General features: G+C 40.1%; 1 protein-coding gene across 2 annotated transcripts in view; it reads right to left on the minus strand.

Annotated features, from left to right (window-relative positions):
- Positions 1 to 230: 230 nt before the first annotated feature.
- The window catches only part of si:dkey-49n23.1 (semaphorin-3D), a 110527-nt gene continuing 86908 nt past the window's right edge, over positions 231 to 23849 (minus strand). For both annotated transcript variants that reach the window (XM_034689082.1, XM_034689083.1), the window contains 12 exons: positions 23393 to 23521; positions 23093 to 23235; positions 21593 to 21707; positions 21014 to 21083; positions 19832 to 19976; positions 16583 to 16805; positions 10322 to 10410; positions 8710 to 8751; positions 7398 to 7555; positions 6522 to 6586; positions 3236 to 3393; positions 231 to 3071 (listed from right to left, as the gene is read on the minus strand). In XM_034689082.1, the coding sequence (XP_034544973.1) occupies positions 2550 to 3071; positions 3236 to 3393; positions 6522 to 6586; positions 7398 to 7555; positions 8710 to 8751; positions 10322 to 10410; positions 16583 to 16805; positions 19832 to 19976; positions 21014 to 21083; positions 21593 to 21707; positions 23093 to 23235; positions 23393 to 23521 (1859 nt within the window). In that variant the 3' untranslated portion in view covers positions 231 to 2549. The remainder of the gene's footprint in view (positions 3072 to 3235; positions 3394 to 6521; positions 6587 to 7397; positions 7556 to 8709; positions 8752 to 10321; positions 10411 to 16582; positions 16806 to 19831; positions 19977 to 21013; positions 21084 to 21592; positions 21708 to 23092; positions 23236 to 23392; positions 23522 to 23849) is intronic.

Raw genomic sequence — 23849 nt, forward strand, 5'->3', positions numbered from 1 at the left:
CAGCCTCAGTACGCCACAGCCTGCAGAGCCACATCAAAGGTTACACATTGATTTCTTTATTGCTAAAAAAAGATCCTTTTTCTGTCCCTGGACAACTAACTCTTCATACAAGTTGTGAAAGCCTCTTTTCACACAGCGAGCACAAAACAACTTGTGTGTGTATTTAACCTTTTTGCAGTATATACTAATTCACCAAGTAAGTGACTCGCACAGAGAAAGAAAGAACCTGGAATGTTTCATCCTTTTATTTGACATTACTCAGTGGCTTATTCACGTACAGAATGACACAAATCCATCACTCAGTTTTTAATCTCATAAGCTTATCAGAGTTCAGTTTAAAAATCATTTTGCTTATAAAAACACAAAAGTCTATATAAACATTCAGGAAATGTACTAAATTCTAGTATACAAAGAAAGAAAACTATAAAAAATAGAGTTCTTTATTACACATTGATAGGAATAATATTTATTAGTTACCTGGCAGTTTTAATAAAAGCTATACATGATGTGCTTTCGAGCAGGGTCCATGGCGTGTCTGCATTTTCCACTGAGGCAGAAGTTCACTCCTTTAGGCGTGATGCCTGGATCTTACGTGTGCAGATGAGTGTTACATTTCAAACAACCATAAATACATATTATTAAACAGTACAACGTGTAGCAGTATATTGGGCAAACACTGATCTTAATTTATAGAATATATAAAGTATAGAGAGAGCTTGTATGCGTCTTTATGAAATGAATGAGAGATCCTGATACATCTTCACCTGTATGGCAGCCCAAATGGATAATACATTGACAAGCATGTGCAAAAATAGGGATGTGTACATTTATTTATATCAGTCATAAAATGTTATTCCCAACATCCTCAGATTAGGTTTGTCTTAAAGCCACAGTAAAGAGTTTTAACTGGTTATGTAACAGACTAAAATATACAGTGAGTGCGTTCATATGGACTTGAGTATCCCGGTTACGAATATATATCATATTCATATTCATGATAAGGCATGCACACAGAGAAACTTTGTTATTCATACCCCTGTACACGTGATAAACACTATTATTCCTGTTTATGATTACTGCATCTTATTTGTGCAGGCGCTTGTGATGTTTTTTGGGGGTTTTTTTTCAACACATGCCGATTTTAAAATCTGAGAAAAATGAGTCCTCTGTGGCTTATTGCAGGATTAGCACTATTAAAGAAGAGAGCAAAGGCAAATATCAAACATGTCCTCAACTCTGACCGCGGTCAGCCTCTCACTGCTACTGCACAGGACAAGGGAGCAAAAGCTAAAGATATAATCGTATTTACTAGTTTCATTACCACAACACAAAACTGCAAAAAGATGGTCTTGTTGCCACCTCCATGTTTATTTGGTGATGCGTGACTCAGCTGAGGCCATGCCTGTGCAGGTAGTCGTCAGCTGTCAGAACAGGGATGAGTCATATACTTGCCACAGTGTCCTGTTTTCTTTCTGAGTTCTCAAGGTAGTAAATTCTTGTTTTGAAAAAACAGGTTTAGAGTTTATCCTGGTTTCTAAAATCGTAATGTTTACGTGTGTGAACACAAAAACAGGATGCTAAAAAACATGATCAAAACAAGGATGCTCAAGTCTGTGTAAAAACACTCAGTGATGCTTTTTAATGACCTACAAGAGTAAACAAGAAGCCTTTTATCACTGCAAGGGGGTTGAACAGTAGTAGCTATAATTTTGTCCACAGGGGGCGCCAACATCAACACGAACAGAAAGTTCCTCGGAGCAGCTTCAAGCAGTAAGTTAGCTCTAGGGCTAATCAGCTTACAGGGAAATTTAGAAAAAGCATCAAATGTTAAAGATACAGTGTAATATGGTAGCTAATAAGCTGACGTTTTGTAACTGGAGACAAAAACAAGCCTATCATGATTCTTTTTGGCCTCTAAAGTAGAGCACTTACTTTGTTATTTTCACAAACATATAGTGAATAACAGAGGAGTAACTGTCTGTGCTTTGAAGCAGAAATCAAAGTCACCCTTTGTCCGGGGAAATACAGTAAAGTCAATGAACTATACAGGTGTCAGGATAAAGCTAGTTAACTGTAGCTAACTAAATTAGCTTGTAAAGAGAACTGATATCAACAGATGAGATAATCAAGTATACTGTGTTCTAAACTGTCAGCAGCAGATCTGCATACTTTAATGTATTTACAGTTTAAGAGTAGGCACATTGGTGATTGTGATCTAACATTTAAACACCTGATGCTAGTAGAGTTTCTGTTATAGATAACAAAGGTACAGATAGAAAAGAGCCAGTTTTGTTCTAACAATCTTGAATATTGATATTAAAAACATTTTTCCACATTTCTGGGTTTTGTTGTCTAAGAATGTCAAAATATTTCAACATAGTCAAACACTAATCCCTCTTTAGTCAGTCTTTAATGGATAATATTGTTGGTATTTTAATGCAAGCTGGCATTAGTTGCTCAAAAAGCACAGTCTTGATGAAGCCTCTCCTCGCCCTCTGCATGCACAGGATCTGTTGTCCATACTCAGTCTTTCTTTACTCTCCTCGTGACTAAAGCGGAACCTCAGGAGGGTTGTTCCTCCTCACTCGGGCTTTCCTGCTCTCCTGTTTCAGCTTCAGAGTGCGCAGCTTCTGCTGCCGGCGTTTCTCTCGGTACCACAGCTGCTCGCAGTATTCGTCCACGCTCAGACTGTTGGTCCCCACCATTTGCAGGTCTTTGTAGCTCTTAAGAGGAAGCTGCTGAGGATGCTGGGGCAGCCATGAGTTCCTGTGACCTGGCAGAAATGCAGGTGGATGAGGAGCTCCACCCCGGCCGAGAAACCCAGCAACCCCGACCCCAGCTGGGCCGATCTGCCCGAGGGCCGCGTGATGGTCGGAGCTGTGGATCTGATGGTGGCGGGTTGAATGCAGGCTGTCGCTGGGGATGATGTGAATGCGGTATCGGGCCAGGACCTGGCTGTAGGAGTGCTCGTGGCTGGAGCAGGTGTAGATCCCAGAGTCAGACAGTTCAAGGCGCTGAATCAACAGTCCACGCTTCATGTGGAGGGAGCGGTGGTCATCACTGTGAGGGAGCTAAGAGAGGGAGAGAGGGTCACACAAACAGATTAAAAGATGATACTCAAGTTCATATTCTTTTAATACAAAAGAATACAAAAGTACCACAAGTAGAACCTCTCCCCCCGCACTCCTCCCATGGGATAAATGCAGAACTTGCAATGTTTGCTAAGAGAGCTAACCTCCTTGGTCTCTTGTGTGTGACTGAGAGTTTGCTGCTGGCTCTCTGAGTGCTGCACCGTCCACCTGAGCTCCGCCTGCGGGGACCGAGGAGCACACTCCAGGAAGGTTGAATTTCCCTCCACACCGTAAACCGACTTCACCTCCACAGAGTCTGAATCTGATCGAGCCACAGGAGAAAAAAAGAGTCAGTGTGTTTGGAGTGGTCATCATGAATCCAGAAAAGGAGGGAGAGAAATTGCAGTAACACTGTTAGGCCTTTAGAGTGCACCCTACTTCTATTTGCAGAGAAGAATAGCAATAGAAGGTACTTAACTGTGTTCAGGGTGAATGATTGGGAGCATGCTTGTCTGATTTCTACTCCACGGTAGCAGTTAAAAGCAGGGACAGGAAAAATTTATATTGTGTCTGATGGTCTCTTTTGCTTTAATAGGTCAAATGAAGCCTTACTCTCTATATCAATTTGTTTCATCACGTGCTCCACTCTCTTAAGGAGCTCTACTGTAAGTTCAGTTTCAATCAGTCATCAAAGCTGGTTTCTGACAAACATTTTATTTACTCTGTATTCCCATTAGGGATGTACATTTTAAGTATTTTCCGTGATCGATTTTTGGAAATGTTAACGATCAATTATCGATTAATTGATAAAAAAAAAAAATATTATTCTTACGTCAAAAACAAGGCCAAATAGGTTGTTTTCCCCCTAAATAATATTTTCTACAGCAACAAAATGCATATAACTGACAGGATTGAATACGGGTATATGTTTGACACGCAGATTATCAACGATCAGGCTCATTAAAATATTCTCCGCGGACATAATCTTATAAAGTGAAGGCTGAGACTACTAACAGAAAAGAACTTCAGACTCACAGTGTCCAGTTTTCTGTCTACTCGTTCTTATTGAGAAAAATAAACATGTGTATTCGGTCAGGTGTCAGCCGGGAGAGAAACCGGGTCATAATCAGTCCAGCTGCAGAAAAGCTCAGACGGCTCTGATGTTGCTGGTCTGCAAACATAGTGTAGGCCTACCTGAATTTCCCACCTGTCTGTTGCCTTCGTATCCAAAGGTGGGAAATGTCCTGTTTATAGTTGTGAACCTTCGTGTCTGTGTCGTTGTTGGCAGCAGTTTTGTATTGATCCTCTTTTAAAAAAGCGCACGGGGAGACCTGACGCGCAGCCGCAGCCGCCAGCAGAGCATCTCCGCTGTGCACAACACCTTTAACAACTGAATCACATCGAAACATGCTTTAAACTTAAAACACCTCCCTGAAGCTGACTGTAATATGAGACCACATGGTGTTTGTTCCACGTGACGGAAAATTGATAACAAAAATGCGTGTTTCGAGTAATTTCTTAACAATCAATTAATCGATAATCGATTAATTGTGGTCATCCCTAATTCCCATGATAAAAACTTCACTTTTGGTTGTTTTCCTCAAGATCTCAACTCATATTTCTCAGATGTTTAAACTTGACAATACAGCTTGGTCCTGTGAATGCACTGACCAGCAGCTATCGAGCTGTCGTTGGGTATGGAAGTCGTGGGCTGCATCATGCTGTGTGGCCTGGTGTTACTTCTTTAGCATGCTCTTCAGATGCACTTTTACATTGGTAGGATTCTTCCCTTTGAGAAATATCCTACACATTTTAAGATTTTCTGCTATATGACCCTTGCTCTTTTGAAAAACACTGTCAATGACAATTAGGACTCTGCCTCTTTCTCATGACTTTCATCTTTGTCACCATGATGCCAGACAGAAGTTGGCACATCAGATTAAACCAATCAGTCCCTATGCATTTACTTTTATTTTTATTGAACATGACTGACTACAACAAAGTTTTTGTAAAGTAATTGCTGAATTTCAGTACTTAATCCAGATTAGTTACATTTTGATCATGTGTAAACACCATATTTTCAATTTTAAAGCAGTTTATAAGTCCATATTGAGAAAAAAAAGAAAGTCTAAACAGTGTCTTGATTTGGGAATGGTAATAAAATGCACATAATGATCATGACCTTTTGATTTATTATCTAAATAAATGCTGCACTGCTGCACTCGTGTGGTCTGAAATAATGACTTATTTAGAGGTAGGAAACAGCTTCAGAGTTTATTCTGTGAAATAGTTTCATTGTATTAGTTTGTAAATGGATAACACTGCTACACATTGAGAGATCTATAGGAGCCTTTTAAAGTGGAGGGTGCTATTCAAAAACGCAGCTGTGGTGTTATTTTCCATCACAGCAGCAGCAGGAAGACACTACAGTGGCTTAACTATGGTGTTCGAAAAGGGACAAAATAACACGCAGTTTTTAAAAAATGTAGAAGATAATTGAAGGTCATATGTTAAGTTGTATACATCAGTCATGAGATGATCACTTCTCCTGTTCTCTCCACACCCACCCAGGACTTGAGTGTTAGGGAGAGAGAAAGCTGAAACTGGGTCAAGACAGGGATGGATTGGAAATCGGATTGGACGATCCAAGATGGCGCCGCAGATGTCGACCTCGGTGTGGAGCTCACCTGTACTTTTGTTGTTTTTTCTAATGTTTTAATTTAATACATTATGCAATTTATCATTATTTTCATCTGCTACAATGTGCACTCTGGTTTGGACAAATTTATTTATTTATGTCTCTATGCTTCTTTGTACAGAAAGTATTTTTACTTAGAATTTTTATATTTAGGGTTCTATATTTATTGTCCCTACTGTCTTGTTAAGTACCAGTCTTCCAGTCACCACGTCAAATTCCTTGTGTTTGTGAGATCACTCGGCGATACAGCTTTCTTGATTCTTGAAAACACAGATGTGCTGCCATCTGCTGGTGTGAATCTTCCAAAGTTTTAAATCTGGAAGATAAATATCTTGCTAAAACACTAATATGTATATGTTTGATTTAAATTAACAAAGACAAAAACTAAAGCCGTTGTTTTTATGCTTTTTATTTTGCTTAGTATGCAAACGTAGATTACAGATTCAGTTAGTTATTGCTTTTTAGGAAAGCTTCTATTTTGAATTTTAGTAATTCAAAATCTTTTTCAGAGCCCAGTTTGTTTAACTAGATATTTTTGTTTACAATCATAACCTTGGATCAAGACATTTCCAACTGAGTGTGATGTTGTATGACCCTTCCCCAAAGTGTCACTTTTAAACACATAATCAAAGTGTTTTTATTTAAGTGGAAATCCTTAATTATGGCACATGCTGGTTGTCTGTTATGTAACTGCGGACAGGAAGAGCTTAAACAGGTAAACTTTATTCATATCAGACGCAGGAAATCCTCACCGTCCTCTGTGATTGGACACTGACTCCAGGGGTCTCCATACTTTACATCCTGTCTCCTCGCCCTCCTGAAACACACAAGCACAGAAAATATGTTTTTTGTTCACTTTCAGCAGATTTGATTTCAAACTATTCTGAAATGTAATAAAGTCTCAAATCTGATTCTATAATTTCATTTGATAAAATTATTTATTGTCTGAATTACACTTAAAAATGTTACTAAGTTAAATTTTGGTGGCTAAAGTGTGTGCGTGCACTAGTCGACAGTAGACTCATCAGTTTAACAGCAGCTGACAGCAGTAGATAGTGTGCTTGGCTTTAGACACAGCAGTATAACCTCCTCTCTGTTGTTACTGGGAGTCTGCCGGCTCCTCTGGGGTGAAAATATGAAGCTACTGAGATTATGAATGAGGAACCCTGGAGCAAAAACAGGCAATGAAAATACTGATTGTTGTTTCAGCCAGGGTAAAGAGTGTTGTCATGTCTCCTCCCTCTGTCGTTTTCTGACCCTGCTTCCTTTCCCTGCACCTCCCTCCTTTCTTTGCATTATGTCCTCAAGAAAGTAACATATCGAAATGTCCTTTAGTCGCGTATACGTCAACAATTTCTTATGCTTCTCTTGTCCTAAAGTGTCCTGATATTATCAGGAACATAGCGGCTGTAGAGTCATGCTGTTACTGAGGCTGGAAACAGAAAACCGTATTTCTTATGTCAGGAATGTCTCAAAGCTAAAGTTATCTTTGGCCATGCATTTGTGGCTATTTAAGTTATTTTTTCCATATCAGATCTGGGTGGGAAACAGTGGAACACGTTGTTAGCTTCACAGTATGTTCAACAGATATAAGACTACACATTGTTGAGTCTTGTGCATGTTTTCACCTCTTGCTGGTGGGGAAATATCGAGAGCAGGTCTGTCCGTCCCAGGAGCAGTAAGGGTCTCTGGCCAGGCAGCACGCAGCGCAGTCTGTCCCGTATAACTCACATCTCTGCAGCCCCAGCTGGGCCACACCGAGCTCACTGGACACATACAGCTGTTGCTGTGGAAGAGAGAATAACAGTTTCATTACTAAAGCTTCAGCTGCTGTTACGGAGAGGAGAGGGAGACAGAGAGAGGACAGAGTGATGACAAGTGTTAGAGTAATAAATATCACTGTGCTCTGTTCAGTGTTTTCTACACATAGGCGACTCCCGGGCCGCCTGCCCAGGTTTCTTTTCAGCTGCACAAGTTTCTTTTTTTCTCAACTGACTAAAATCACCGTCTGCCGTCAGAGATTTGGACGATCTCTTGTTGCTCTCTGCCCCTCATGTCTGATTACCTGCAGCTCCTTACACATACTCTACAGGTGATCAGACAGAGAGAGGAGCTTCAGTGTAGCCCTCATGTTAATGCATTGACTGAGGTGTGGCGCCTCATGTTCAATATGAACCCTGTCATACCACTGTTTGAAAAGTTATGTGCAGCTGGTTGCAATGGATGCATCTGTCTTAGTCAATACAGGCCTCGTCCAATCATGGATCAGCTGCTGTGATAACAAGGATGTCAAGGAAGAGATCCAAAAATGCGGGTTTTGATATTTGGGCGTCTTTATGCAACGTACTGATAAATGTTGTCGAAATATATCCAAAGTTGCCGGTGCGGGATGTGTGTGTGTGTTGAGTTGAGCAAATTAAAGATGTTTGTGACAACACAATAAAATAAGTTGGACAACAAGTCAAAGTCCACAATATAGTGAATAGATCACACAACGTAACCCACCCACTACCGCTGCCAGTCTCTATCGCTACACAGTACAGTTAGCCTGATTAATTCTGACATCTTTCCACAGAATTAAAAAAAGTTGGTTGAGGAGACTCTAATTGACTTCAAATAGAGACGACTCGAAATTCATTTTTTAAAACTGATTTTAGATGAATTATTTCTCCCAGGCATCTTGATGTTTTACTCACTGTATCTTTAACATCAGAGTTTACAATTGATGTTGCTTTTGTTTCATCTTTACGCCACAGCCACAGTTAAGATCCCATTTGTTCCCTCTTAAATCTCCTCTGCAAGGGCCAACTGGATTTAAAAAAGGCCATAATCTGTTTGTCCTTCCACTTTGTAAATATCTTTAAGTACAAATGGATTAATGTAAGAGTTTCATGGTTTAAGAAGGTCAGAGGTCAAACAAAGGCAGACAGTAGGACATACTCGTTTTGTGGACAGCTCCATGCTCAGGATCGGAGTGGGGCTCTGCAGGGGAGGGAAAGCAAAACGGAAGAATTTAGATAAAAGCTGCAAACAACAAACAAACAAACATGCAACAGCATAAACAAACACTCAGTTTGAAAGCACACAATTACGTCTGAAAATGGTGATTCAACAAAGAATCAAGAAGAAACAATGTTGTCAAATCACAATTACCTAGACACTTTGTTTACCTGCATTTTCTTTCTACAACCAAGTATTCATGAATCTAAAAACAAATCACAATTCAGTTGTGTTTAGGACTTTTTTGGTGTTGTTTGTTGGTTTTTGTTGCTCTCTACTTGCATCAATCTGTTACAAACACATTACAGTAAAAAAAAACATCTTTTTTGAAGCTGTGTGTTTCTTGATTTCAGCTGCGAGTGCATTTCTGAAACTTCTCAAACTGCTTCTTCTTAATCAAGAGAAGGTCTTTAAACACCAAACTTTGGTGCACTTTTAAAAGATCTGACTTCACTCTGAGGTAATACTTCAGCAGAACAGAGGTTGAGGAATGCCTCAGAGTTGCGTTAAACACTGTGGTTGACTCTGAGGTCAGGACAGCTACTGAGATTAGAAATCTAATGAGTCTCTTTTTCCCCTCAGCGGGCTAAATTACCCCACAGCTCCATTTCTCCAGCTCACTGACTTGCTTCAGCGTTTCACAAAGGGAGTTAATGACCCCTGACCACTCTGAGCGGAGGGGTCGAGAAGAAGAAGAAGAAGAAGGAGTAGGAGGAGGAGGAGATAGAGGAGTAAAGGTATCTGGTTATCCTGTGTCCTGTCACAGCCGACAAAGTGACCATGCATTGGAGCCCCTCCTGTTTGAAACTCAGTCAGGGAGTAAAGCTGCCCCCCCCTGGCTCAGGTCCAGACTCAAGTGGACAGAGAACGATGAAGTCAGCTGAGGTTTGTCGTCTGGCTGCAGAGCCAATGCCAGCTGTGCTTTAATCGTACGAGGCTGGTGGAAATGGGTTAGTTCCTGTTTAAATCTCAATGCTAAGTAAACAGACGATGTTTTTTTGCAGCTGATTCTCATATTCTGTTTCTGTCTTCCTCACTTCCCTTCACCTGCGCTCTGTTATTCAGCTCCCTCAGACTAACTTAGTTAAAAATGGAGCTCAGTTTTAAAGATGCTGACTCTCTCTCCTGCACATGTTCACTTCTGACCTCTCCTTCCTTTAGTCTAGCTGTTTCTCTGAATTTTAACCATTTCCTTCTCCTTTCTCTGTCCTCCTCTCTACTCTCATCTTCAGTATTACCATATTCAAATAGAGGATCATGGGAAATATGAACCCTGCTATCTGTTTTTATGTTTAGACGAGTTATTCCAGACAAATATGTTCCATTGGAAACTACACGGAAAGGCCAAGAGCAGCATGTCACATGGTGCAGGGTTTGGCAGATGGGCACGGAGAGACACCAAGAGAGCTCAGAGATTTTAGCCATAAAAGTCCTGTGAAGGTTAATGTGTGTGTTCGAGGAATCAGATCTGTGGGATAACATGCGTAGAAGAAATAAACCACGAGGACCTTCAGAGCTGAAAGAGGTAAGAATAAGAACAGCTGTGTCTCACCTGGAAGACAGTCAGCTCCTCCAGGATGATCTCCTCTCTCTCCCCGTTGTCTTTGGTGACTGACACGGCCTTCACCACCTTCCCATCGTCTGAAACAGAGGAACATCACTTTATATGTTAATACACACAGTGTTCATTTACTATGTTCAGTAAGTAGCAGGCTTTGATGCTAAAATGCTCACAAGAAAATGTGGTTGTCTGCATAACTTATCTCAATAGAGATGAGTAAAAACAAAGTCACCCCATACAGTTGTCATAAAAGATAAATTGAAGGCATATAGAGCCCAAACCTAATTTTTCTCTGCACTAGCATGTATGAATGTTTGTTTGTGCTGTAAAAAGGATAATTTTATCATGGGCTTTAATGGAGACAGCCTCAAGAGGACACTTGAGGAACTGCATGGTGTTCATTTTACTATTACTTCTACAATTCTATACTGCAATACGGCTTTACCCACCTTATTAGTTCTTTAAGTTGTTTTTACTTATGTTATTGGTCTTTGCACATTTCTTACTTGTATCATTGATTCTATAAATATACTGTAAATGTACTTATTAGTTCTGTACTTTTTTTTTTAAAGATATACTTATCTACTTTTTAATTACTAACAATTTTAATTATTACTATTTTTTTATATTCTCTTTATTGTTATGTTTGCACTGTCCACTTTACTGCTGTAAAACTGTAAATTTCTCGGTTGTGGGACGACTAATGGATCTTATCTTATCACACTGGAGTTTGTCCCTCATTTCAAACCCATCTTTTTACTTTAACCTTTTAAGCCTGATTTATACTTCTGCGTCAAATCAAGATTGCAGCCTACAGCATAGGTCTGTGTAGCTCCGGTACCTAGGCAAAGGCTTACGCACGTAGCCAACACGCACTTTCTCCAAAATGTAACTAGGCATCAAATTGATGCGGACCGCAAGCCCTGCAATTGGTCCGCTTGGTGGAATTGTCTTTCGCGCATTTACAACACACTGGCCGCACATAGGCCGTATATTTCATCTCCTCTGACATATCCTCTCTATTCCTCCCTGTAATCATTGCTGTATGATAAAGGGCAACATGTGTCAGCTGTAAATTAACTTAATACGTTCAGAACTGCTGTGAAAAAGTAAACAGAAAATGTAGAGGGGCGGAAACAGGCAACCTGACTATCCGAGAGTCCAAACTGCGTTTCAGGGTTGTATTGCTGCGCTACACTGACACATCGATGCAGAAGTATGTAGTGCTCTTTCCGACCACTACGTAGGGTCAACGCAGAAGTATAAACCAGCCTTTATTGTCTTGTTTACAGTAACTTTTAAGAACAACTGTATTAAAATCCTCTTATCTCTATCGTGTACTTTAATGATTCCTTTGTGTTCTTTTGTAAAGCATGTCATTGAACACTCACCGGTTCTAGTGTTGTCTCTAACTAACAGACCTTTCATTGAATGCTTTGTGCCACTGTCTTGATCTAATCATCATATAAGTCTTTTTCAAACTTATGTAAGCTCAGAGCTACATGTGATTCAAACCATACAGGAGCACAAACACACACACACACACACACACACACACACACACAAACACACACACACACACACACACACACACACACACACACACACACACACACACACACACGTGTGTGTAATGTCATGATGCTCCCACAGAACCTCATAAATCTCAGAGGTCTCTCTGTGGGAAACCTCCTGTTTGTGTGTGTGAGTGTAGACAAAGATAGCTACATGCCGTGTGTGTGTGTGTGTATGTGTGTTAAAATATGTGCGTGTCTACAGATGAGTCTGTCAAACAAACCTACCCTACATGGACTCATGATAGATGTAGATGTCTGTGACTAACGGAGACCTTTGTAACATTTCACTTCAACATCAGATTAAATCTGTTACTGTGTTTTTGTGTCTTCATACAGCAGAGACACAGAAGTCTTCTTCTCCGAGTCCAACCTAATACAAAAAAACTAAGAAAGCTAAACTAGCATAAAGATCAGGGTTAAAGAGTTTGAAAGGGGTCATGGAGCTGCAGATTTTGAGCCACTCTCACTTGAACTAGTAGGATTACAGTATTTCAGCAATTGTCTGATTGTCTCTTGAGTCAATGTGTCTTCAGCTTGAATGCATTTCAAATGCATAGTCTTATATCAATGAAGCAGGCCATATCTGCTCAGCTGACCCTGGAGGAATGTTGCAACAAGCAGCAGATCTGAACAGGCTTTAATTCTAAACAACTGCAAAGTCCCCAGGTGTCTGCTGCACAGAGTTGACAAACTAAAAAAAAATTAAGTAAGGGATAATGTATGGTTAGCAGGTGGTTATGGGAAATAGAATCCCGACAGGATGTGACAAGAGAAGTCTGTTTTTTTTTTAACATTATCCCGCTTATTACCTAGCTACTAACTTAAGATACAAACACATCGTCTAAAAACTTTGATTAAAAGATTATTTTATTGATTTAAAGTGATTTATGTTTACTGTTTTAAAAAATAGTCCCAGTGATTCCTCGTCAGTTATCGTTCCATGGTGATGGATTCTTATTTGCCTGTTGCATCGATTTAACACGGAACTGTCCTCATTCAGCTCTCCTTCTTCTGTGGATTACTACTAGGATTGCGGGACAGGATCCAATATGTTAATACTCATGCTGTTTAGCCTGCTGCATTAGCATGCTAACCCAAACTAGAGTTTTAGTTACATTGTTTTCATGCTAACGGAAGCTAACGGTTTTACCTGTCAACAAGCAGAAGCAGAATGAGCCGGAACTCTTTTCGACGGATTGATTTGAAATGACGTGTGATCAGTTTGTCTCTGGTGTTGCTCATGTTAGTGAAATTTAATAACCGTTGTCAACAATCAGAATCAAGCATCTTACACAGCTGGAATGACAGTAGGAAAGCCGAGTAATAAAATATGATAACAAAAATAATAAATTATGTTTACATCTATTGCTGGCTAATTCCACAGATATCCTTCACTTTGTGATCTTTTCTCTGAGCTAATGAGCTTATTGTTTTATATTACATGTAAAGCAGACAGACAGAGTTCATTATGCCTTAAAACAAGACACATTAGCTGTTAGATGGAAATGAGCCCTCCTCCTTCAGTCTCACTGAACTTTGACATTCAAGAGACTCTTCAGTCTCCAGCTGCTTTGAGATAGAAAAAATATTGTTTGTTTATATTCATGTTTTATTACTGTGATACAAAATACTCCAGCAGCAGAGGAGAAGGGATGATGCTCGGCTGAAGAGAGTTCAAGGACAGTGACCGAGGTTAAGTGTTTGACAGGAGTCTGTAAAGCCAACACTAGAAACTGTTGACTTTTCGAATCCAGCCGTGCTTCCTCCTCATATTTATAAGGAAGTTTGATTGGGGTCATGTGGGGTAAACAGAGCAGAAATGTTAATGTGTGAGTAAAGGTTAACCTCCAGCTTCCTGCTTCAGAAACATTTGTTACCTCTCTGTTTGAACTCTCTGTTGAGGTCCAACTTCTCCAGCACAGAGGTCAGCAGGTCTCACGTTTGAATTATAATTAGCACGCCTCTTTTTGACCCTTTGGTTAATATCAAGCACCTTCAGTTAGAGGAGGTCAAGGCTCATTGCACAGGAAAGTCAGATACGTGGTCCTGCTCTCTGCACAGGAGCAGACTTCTCATCTCTCTTCTTTCACTCTGATTTGTTTCTGACCGAAAACCTGCATAAACAAATACATTATGGACTGTACTGTTGTCTGAGTGTCTGAATTAATGTCTAACCCTAAGTGAACAGAGAGGTTTTGAAATGAGGGAACATTTGAGGTATCATTTTCATCTTAGCTTCAGACATAACAGGCCTGAGTATTACATCATTCATCATCATTTGCTGGAGGAAACAGGAAATAATTACACACATTATGTACTGCGACAAGGTCAGAGTCTTGTCTCTAGTGACACAATGTTATACGGAGGGTCATTTGATGTTAAATTAACATTTCTTTTACCTTACATTTATTGTTTCATAAGATGAGGCTGAATTTTTGCAGTAGTTGCAGCGAGATGCTTTAAGAAATTCCTGAGTCACCAGAGAACCATCATCAAGTACGTTAACAAGGTAATGTTGTGGTGTTTTCTGATTTAGTTTATTTGCACTTCAGAGTCACCGTAGATTTCTATAAAAGAGCAACATAACAGCCGTCTTTGGTTTAAAAAGGATTTTAATTGAATAAGCAAAGAAGCCTGATTCTTCAGGGAACCTGTCAGAACCAGCTATTGCCAAATTCCACCAGATCCGTGTCCGGTCTATCTCCAATCTGTCACGGCACTGGATCTGATAGGTTTCCATTCTAATCAATGTGTTAACTTCCACTGGATCTGTTCCAATGCATTCCGCCTGCGTATCTGATTCAGTATGCCGGGGCCCTTCGGATCAGATGCGCAAGACTTCTTATTTTGCTTGATGCCAGAGCACGATGCATCAAGCTCAACAGAGCAGATGGAGCGGGACAAGGAAGTCAGGCACCAAAACAAAATGAAAACATTCGGTTAAAATTTCCGAATAAAACACTCTGTGTTATCACCAGATTGTATTTCAATAAACTACAACAACAAACCGTCATGATGAGTGGAGCCAGGCCTGGAGTCAACAGGTCAGAGGTTTTCAGAGGACCATAAAGACAACATGGATGAGGAGAGGAGGAGGAGAATCCTTGATTCAGTAATTACCGCGGCAAAACCTTGGTCACATGACTCTAGCTGTCCGGCGGTCCTGCTCTGTGCTGCATTCTGAAAATTCAACCGGTGGGTGTTGACTGACGAGAGAGCATGGAGCTTGACGCAGAAGACACTGATCTGACCCAGATAGGACCCAGATCTGGTGAAAGTCCCGGGTTAGACTCTAAGCTTAACAAACTGAGCCCGTTAGTGAATAAAAGGTGCACATTTCTGCAGCTATTAGGTCGAGGGCTGGTGACTAGACAACAGCAGGTCTAAATGCTGTGTCTGATTTATCATTATCCCTGTAACCCCCATGATCCAAGCCACATTCCTAGGACTTAATGTGCGGTTAAATCAGCAACATTAAAATCCATTAGCATGTGCGTCAAACTGTATTTGTAACCCTCTGCTCAGTGCGTGACCTTCATGTGACCTGCCCATTTTTCGAAGGTATATTTTACCTTTAGAATAAACCACCCTGACGTAAGCACGTGCCCGAACACATTATTTACCCTTACTGTTTACACACAATAAAGATTAACCTATCAGACGAGAAGAAAACTCTCCTACATGATGATGAGATTAAAACAGGAGGATGTTAGAGTCCGAGCACTTGAAAGAGCAGAGGAACATTCATCAGGCAGGTAAATGTGCAGCTGATGGGGGGATGAGAGATGCTGGAGAGGAATCCACTTAGAGGAGATGTATGGAGCTGAGGGAGCACCTCTGAACCCTTAGCCTGTCAGCAGCTGTTAAACAACCTCCACCATTTATCACACACACACAACCTCTCACTGTCACACACACGCACAAACACAGGCTCACAAATACATACAGCTACACACACACACACATGCTTACAAGGACCAGACACACTCAAGAACTCATTCACCCTGCCAGGAGAGTCGCTCTGGGATGAAACAGAAAACTTCTCCATTTTCACCTTCAGACATTCTTTAAAGAGATAATGAAAGAACCAACGCTCAGAGTTTACACAACAAACCAGCAGATGAAGCTCACTCAGACATCCTGGAAGACGTGTTCATGATGGTTAAATGTGAAGTTGTGGAAAGATGCTTTAACTAAATTTGTGTTCTCGTTATCTGCTGAACCTCCCTCTCTCCAGATGGAAGTTTGTGCATCTCTAGTATCAGCTTATCGGCTTCGATCACAGAGCTCAATGTCTTTTCAACAGGACAAAAAGGTGGATTTAACAGAAGGCACGGATCGTTTCAGTTTGTTAAAGTAACTGCTGCTTGTAAGTTGTTTCTTTGAATCTTTGAAGTCATCAGAAAGTCTGGATGAAAATATGTTTATCCTTTTTCTGAATCTGTGACTGTGTTTGTATCCAGAAGGCCAGAAAAGACAAAGCGTGTCAAGGTTTGAAAATATATAACACTGAGAATAAAAACTGAATTAATTAAAGAGAAATCCTGGATAAAGATACTTTTCTTAACATAAACATTTTCCAAGCCAAGCCAGACTACAAAACTCATAATTTCCTCCCCTGTCTCCTCTTTTTGCATTCCCTAACTCCCTAACCTCTTGGTGTGTCCCCCCTCACCTGTGCCGAGGTGTAAGACATCATAAGGTCCGTCCTCAGCATCCACTCTGTCCACTACGACCTTCTTCAACATGTAGGTTGCGTTGACTTGAGTCAGGACGGGTCTGCCGCCCAGAGGCATGACAGGCTCCCACATCAGCTGGTGCTGCCGCATGAAGCTCACCACCTCGTCTGGGAAGTCCTTGGTGGACTTGTGGAGGGCATCGTACGTCTCACTGGGACACTGAGGGTTAGAGAAATCACAGTTTTTGAGAGTGCTGGATGGATGTTGGTTGTAAAGTGTTCCCAAGACACCAAATTTAACCACATAAAAGAACGCCAAAGTGGGTGAGTCAATTCAGAGGCTCTTTCTGTTGTATTATTAATAATTAAGATATGAAGAATATCTGCCACTGTTGCAGGACAGTGATGAGCTAATGGATTGAATGAAGTGATGGGATAGATTGAAACAACTTAAACTCAATAAAAAAGATAACAGGATGGTGTGCCTAGAAATGACTTTTGAATTAAATTTAGAGGAAGATTTTGCATCTTGTTTCATCTTTTTCATGTGCACTTGTAGACAACTGCTACTACAACTACTATCCGTCTCATCACGCTCTCTCTGTCTTTATTCTCCTCTATCCCTCTCTCCAACACGGTCTCAGCAGATGTCTGTCTAACATGAGTCTGGTTCTGCTCAAGGTTTCTGCCTGTTAAAGGAAGTTTGTCCTTGCCGCTGTAACTTGCTAAATGCTTGTAAGTGCTCTGCTCATGGTGGATTAAGATGAGATCAGACTCCTGTCTGTAAGATGGGACTGGATCTTATCCTGTCTTGATGTCGGGTCTTTGTTAAGAACATAGAGTACGGTCTAGACCTGCTCTGTTTGTAAAGAGTCTGAGGATAACATTTGTTGTGATTTGGTCCTGAATAAATTAAGATTGATTGATTGATTATCACTATTGTCACTATTTTGAGCAAGTACAGAGATTTAGCGTTGTCTAGAATTTATTAAAAAGTAATCCAGAAAATGTTTAAAAGGGGATTTCATTAATTTTTCAGCAGCTAAAAAACAAAAGTTTAGAGATTTTTGTGTCACAAACTTTTAGGAGGCAACGCTTAAGGAACGAGACATTGACTTGTTTTCACCTGGATGATTACCATGTTACCACAAGAAATTAGTTGTTTAGTTCCACGTTAATTCCCTAAGTTGGAACTTCTGCTGCTGGAAAATGCTCCCTGTTTTATATCTCTTTTGGGACATTAAAACTTTGGAGGAAACATTACTTCAAAAATGAAACATGACTGCTGGAGGCTGCTGTAGACGCTCTTTTACATTTTATCGATTCTATTTTGTTGCATTTAACCACTCGGCTCGACTCAAACCTGCCTCCCCATCATCCACACACACATGCACAAACACTGACGTGGCTGACCTCTTCTGCAATCAACCACATGATGCAGAACGGCTCCACCGAGAGGTGAATTCCCCTGCAGGGAGAATGAAATAACACCTGACACACTCAAACACTAAAACCTCCGCCTTCCTGACAAGTTGAAGCTTCCCAGAGGAGTTCACTGCTGGGTGTTAAATCACAGAGTTTAACCCTCTCACAGCTTCATCAGCTTGTTTTCATTAAATGGGGCCGTGTGTGTTCGGACTCTAATCTCACAGGAAACATTTAGTTATTCACACAAACATAAAAACTATCCTGTCAACACTTTATTTTAAGAGAAATATGGGCTGAGAACTTTAATAAGAAAGAGGCCAAAGCCTTACCCTGCACTTTGAGACCTTTCTCGTTTTTTAAAGAGTTTTATTTTGTCTTTATTCAGAGATAAGATGGTGGAGAACGAGGAGGACTCTAGGAAGGGGAGTGGGAAATGACATGCCACAAAGGGTAGGTTGGAATCGAACCCAAATGGCTGCATTGTGGACCAAAGTCTCTGCACATGAGGTTTAACCACAAAGTCAAACAGGCGCCTCTTGAAAGGATCAGTTCACAGAAAATTTAAAAAGTCATCACTTGTAACCTCCTCCCTGCTGAGAGTTTGGTAAGTTTCCACAAGGTTTTGAGATTCCTGCCTCCTAGATTTCTTGAGGTCTCAGAAAGAACCCTGCATAATAAGACATGTTGGGCTTAGTTGATCCCCGATGTCATGTTAAATATACGTATGTCCTACAACAAAACACAAGATTTCTACTTTTTAAGAACATTTTAAAAATGAATGCACTCGTATATATCGTCATTGTTGTTTACATTGCAATGCACTCTGGGCAGTGACATAATTTTGTTGTTGTTTTTAAACCTTGTGGTTTTTATACACAAGATCAACACCATGTCAGGTCAACTGTTTTGATTTGATCCTGAGCGCAGCATCAGTGAGGACACCACAGAAGATAGAGCAAGATATGTAGAAGAAAGTGAGGACAGTCGGAGTGATGAGGAGTAAAAGCGATGTCAATGCCGGCCGAGAGAGAAATTGTTCGCTGCAAAGATCTCCTCTTTCTGTCAGCAGCAGTTTATGATAAGCATATGGGTCAAACATTTGCTGTTACTATCATCTCTCTCTCTCTCTCTCTCTCTCTCTCTCTCTCCCTCTCTCTCTTATTCTCCTTTATCCCTCTGTCCAACCCTAACTCGGTCTCAGCAGATGTCTGTCTAACTCTGGTCCTGCTGGAGGTTTCTGCCTGTTAAAGGAAGTTTGTCCTTGCCACTGTAACTTGCTAAATGCTGCAAAGTGCTCTGCTCATGGTGGATTAAGATGAGATCAGACTGAGTCCTGTCTGTAAGATGGGACTGGATCTTATCCTGTCTTGATGTTGGGTCTTTGTTAATAATAGAACAGAGTATGGTCTAGACCTGCTCTGTTTGGAAAGAGTCTTCAGATAACATTTGTTGTGATTTGGTGCTATATAAATAAAGATTGATTGATTGATTGATTGATTGATTGATTGATAGATTGATTGATTGCAACTATTCCATGATTAACACTGGGGGGGGTTCTTATAGCATCTGTTTTAAAGTTCTTCATGATGATTATTTTTGAGCAACCTATGGTTATAAGGTTTTCAATCATGGTTGCAGTTTGTCCATAATCACCTGACCTGCCAGGTGTTGGATTCTCGGAGGATGCTGGGTTTCTGTTGGTGTTAGTTGAAAACAGCCAAGTGTGCTGCATTCAGAAGCCAAATTACAGCTTGTGCATCCTCTTGAGATGCAGTAGGAATGAGAACAGAGGCTGTACATTCATTTATGTGTACTTACAGTGCCAGGTCTGGGATAGGGAATGCGGCCCTTGTACTCCACCCAGCGATAGTCTGGACCTTCTTTATGAGCAAACGGTCCGTTGAAAGCTGCTCGTATAGAAGCCATGGAGTACACACATACTGCTGAACCTCGAAATATGGAGCTGCAAGACAAGGAGAAGATGTTGACGTTATTTGACTTATAAAGGTTGAAAGTTTGAAATGTAGGGGCGTCAGACATGAAGAGACGGGTTAAAAGCAATGAAATCAAAGAGAAAAAGAAGGAGGGATTAAGCAAAGTGTAGAGTAAAGTAGAAGTAAGGAAGGAAGAGTGGAAGAAGAAAAAAGATGACATCATTTTATGCACAATATTCAATAATGAGAACGAGAAAAGGAGAAGTTGAAGAGATAAAAAAAAAAGTAAGTCAGGTGAACGGGGCAGGAAAGGAGGAGGGCTAAAGTAGGAGGAAAGGAAGGAAGGAAGGAAGGAGGGATGGGAGGACAGAAAAGAAAACAGAGCTGGGTTTGCTTTATTACATCAGGGCTACAATAACACAACCAGCTGAGCCTCTTCACCTTCAGCCCTGACTCCCACCCACACCTGACCTCTGACCCTGTGTCCCACTGGGCGTGCACATGCCAGGCCTGCGGGTGGTGCGACTATATTATGGCCTTTGTAAGACAAATTTCCAGTATCGTTTTGGAGGAAAGTCACAAAACTATAATGATTTCACTCTTTTTTTTTTTACAGCCTATGCAATCAAACTTACTTACTTCATGATTAGGAATTAATTTATAAATTACAAAAAAATGAAAAAGATGTGGTATTCTCCATTAGAATGACACATTTACCTGAATCATGAAATAGGGAGATTTTAAGAAAATTTGTACCTTGTGAACTAGGAATTAAAATTAGTGAATGAAATGTTTAACTTTTGTTTACATTTAGATTTTGAAGGTTGGTTGCATGCAAGCAAACGTTTTAAAACCCACAAGTAAAATGAAAACAAAGGCAATGACCTGAGTTATTGTAACTAAATGAGGAAGTTATGAGTGGTTATGTTGTAATGCATTTAATAAACATTATGCTACCAGAACCAGACAGAAATATGTCTGTGCAACATGAATATCCATGGATGCAACAATGATGAGCAGGTTGGTGATGGGTTTGAATGACCAGACAGGATGAATGTTTCCACACCTGGATGTGCTGAATACACCATAGATGGTCGGGTTTTGAGGGTCTTTGTTCTCCAGGATGAAGATGTCCTCTAAAAGAGCAAAGTGACAGCTTTAATTTCAACATAACCAATCAAGTCAGTGTCTTAGTAATACAATATTTTGCAATTTTAGACTTAAAACTTTTGAGTTGTGAAGCCTCAATAGTTTAAAGTGTTATCATTAGCTTGTCAGTCTCTGCAAACACTAAGGTTGAATAATTCGACTGATAAAAAAAGAAAGCGCTTGGTATTCATTCTTAATTGTTGCACATGCATGGCTAAATTTAGAACAGAAAGTATAATATTTAAAGTAAATTGTCAAATAAGAAAACACAAGTATTCAAAGACAATCAACAGGCTTAGTCAGTCCTACATTATTTAAGAAAGTTGAGTAAGCAGACGACGGAAAGGAAAGGAGGGAACAAACTTATCAAACTTGGTTCTTCTTAAAGGACAAATGAGAAGATAAAGAAAGAACAACTCTGAGGACAGCTGGAACATTATATCAGTGATGGGCGTGAAGAGGCAGGAGGGAAAAACAGGGAGGGGATAAGTATTACCTAGCTCATCAAACTCTGTATCAACTCCAGATGGACCGGGGACAGAACAGACCAGCCGGGCTTTGAGGAAGGTGGTCCAACGGTTGATCAGACTCCTCTTTCCTCCTACGTCATTCTGGATGGAGGGAAAGAGGGAAGAGAGAGAAGTGTAAGGGAATCGAAAGGGTGGAGTTTAATAAGAAAAATAAAGAAAGAAATAAACCCGTCAGGCTGAGATAAGACTTCTACATTCCTTCATAGTTTCCTGCAACACCCTGTCTGGAATTATTCCCACTATGGAACCTATTGCTGTTTAATACAACATTTCCAGCAGTTAAAAAAAAGGACACGAAAAAGGCTGAAATCTTCTTTATGAGTAAATCAACTGAGAACAATTTCTGAGAAACTGATTTGATCTAATATAAATCCTTTGCTAGAGAGCAACTGTTTTAATGTTTACTGTCATTTAAGACATTCACCTGCATTACTTACAAACAGCTAATGTCAACTCAACATGAAGCAGCTGTGTTGTATTGTTCACATTTACTGTGGATTTTTATAACACTCACAACTTTCCTAATTAGCTTGTACCATTGTATAACTTTTCTTACTTATTAGCAAACAGTTTTAATAATAGCTTACATTTCTGTCAAACTACAGGGCTATTAGTGGAATTTTTAACAACCGCTGTTTCACTAAATTCTCCAGATAATTAATTGACTTTTTATAAGTTGTTTCTGAGCTTCAATGTTTGCATTTTTGATTTGGTTTTTAACGTGTATTTAGCATCCTTTTGCGAGACATAAATAGTCTGCAGCTACATATGAGCACACAGCTGCCTAAGGTTGCTAATGTTACCTTTACAATAAAGCAGCTATTGATTTTCTTTTTCAACACTTATTTGGATACAATCTCTTTTTTGCTGAATAGCTAGCATAGAACTTGTTCTTTGGTAACTAATAGTTGTCAATAATCAGCTAGTGGTAGTATTCTGAGAATTAGCTGCTTGGCTGCATACTTTAGCTTTCTCTTTAACTAGCATACTGTCAGCATCTTTTGGTTTCTTTTTCCTGAAACATCAACTCTCTTTTCTTATTTCAAAACGTATAATAAAAGCTAAAGGTACAATAACTACTTGGTGACAGTGGATATTATTTCAAACATTCAGCGTTTAGCTTATTTCTTAAACATTAAGTTTACTATAAAACTTCTACTGGTTGGATATGTAACATTTGCTGTTGGCTAATTTCTCATGCTTGCTATCTGCTAGCTAGGCCAGCTTGACCTCTTGAACTATCAGATGCACTTGCTCACTCTGAAGGGAGCTCTAGCCCAAAGTCAACAGGTAAGGCTTCTTCACTGGACCTTTCTGATTATGATTAAGTACCTGTTCTTATTTAGTTAATACTACTTCACCACAAACTTCCACTGAGATATAAATATCTTTGTAACATCTCCATCAAGAGAGCTAAAGTCAAGCTAGCAGCTGCACACAATACAAAAAAGTGATCTTATCCTTACCTTGCAGACTCTGGCCACCCGGGTGTACACCCTCTTGTCCCACTGTCCAGCTTCCACGGCCCTCTCCTTAAAGAAGAAGTACACCTTGTCATCGTCAGGACTGTGGGTGTCCGGGATGGAGAAGGAGCCCACAAACTCCGGCTCTGAGAAAGACATAAACTTTGATTTTAATTGACTTAAAATACATGTTAGAATAAGTCTGGGCAGATGTAGTTAATCAATTTAATGTAATGTAAATTCAACAATATGCTTATTAGACTGTAGGGAAAAGAAACTCTTAAAGGGATTAAAGCTTCTCACCATTGAGCCAGTTCTGATCGTACGCTTCAGTCCGGATGTAACGTTGCTTGTTGCCGTGGACAGACGTACGAAAGATAGCAGCATTGGCTGCCATAAAGTCGACTGAGGTCCCTGCATAAAATTCACCGTCTATAAAAGATAAAAGGAAACCCATATTAAAAGCCAAAAATGACATACTGTGTGAGGTTTTCTCACCACTATTGTGCAAATCCATGCAACTCTGAACAATGTTTGCATTAACAGAACAATAAATCTATCTTTGGGAAATAACGTTCCCTCAGGGAGTAGTTATAGTTGAACAATACAAAAAGTGTTGCAAGATTCACAGCTAAATGGTCTAAATTATTACTGCGATACCCCACAATGTTGCCTGGATAAAAATAATGAATATTCACAAGCTTATCTGGTATGTAGTACGCACCTCATTTGCTCCTTTGCTCTGTCTTACTTTTGTTCC

The sequence above is a fragment of the Notolabrus celidotus genome, chromosome 1, assembly GCF_009762535.1.
Source record: "Notolabrus celidotus isolate fNotCel1 chromosome 1, fNotCel1.pri, whole genome shotgun sequence".
NCBI lineage: Eukaryota > Metazoa > Chordata > Actinopteri > Labriformes > Labridae > Notolabrus > Notolabrus celidotus.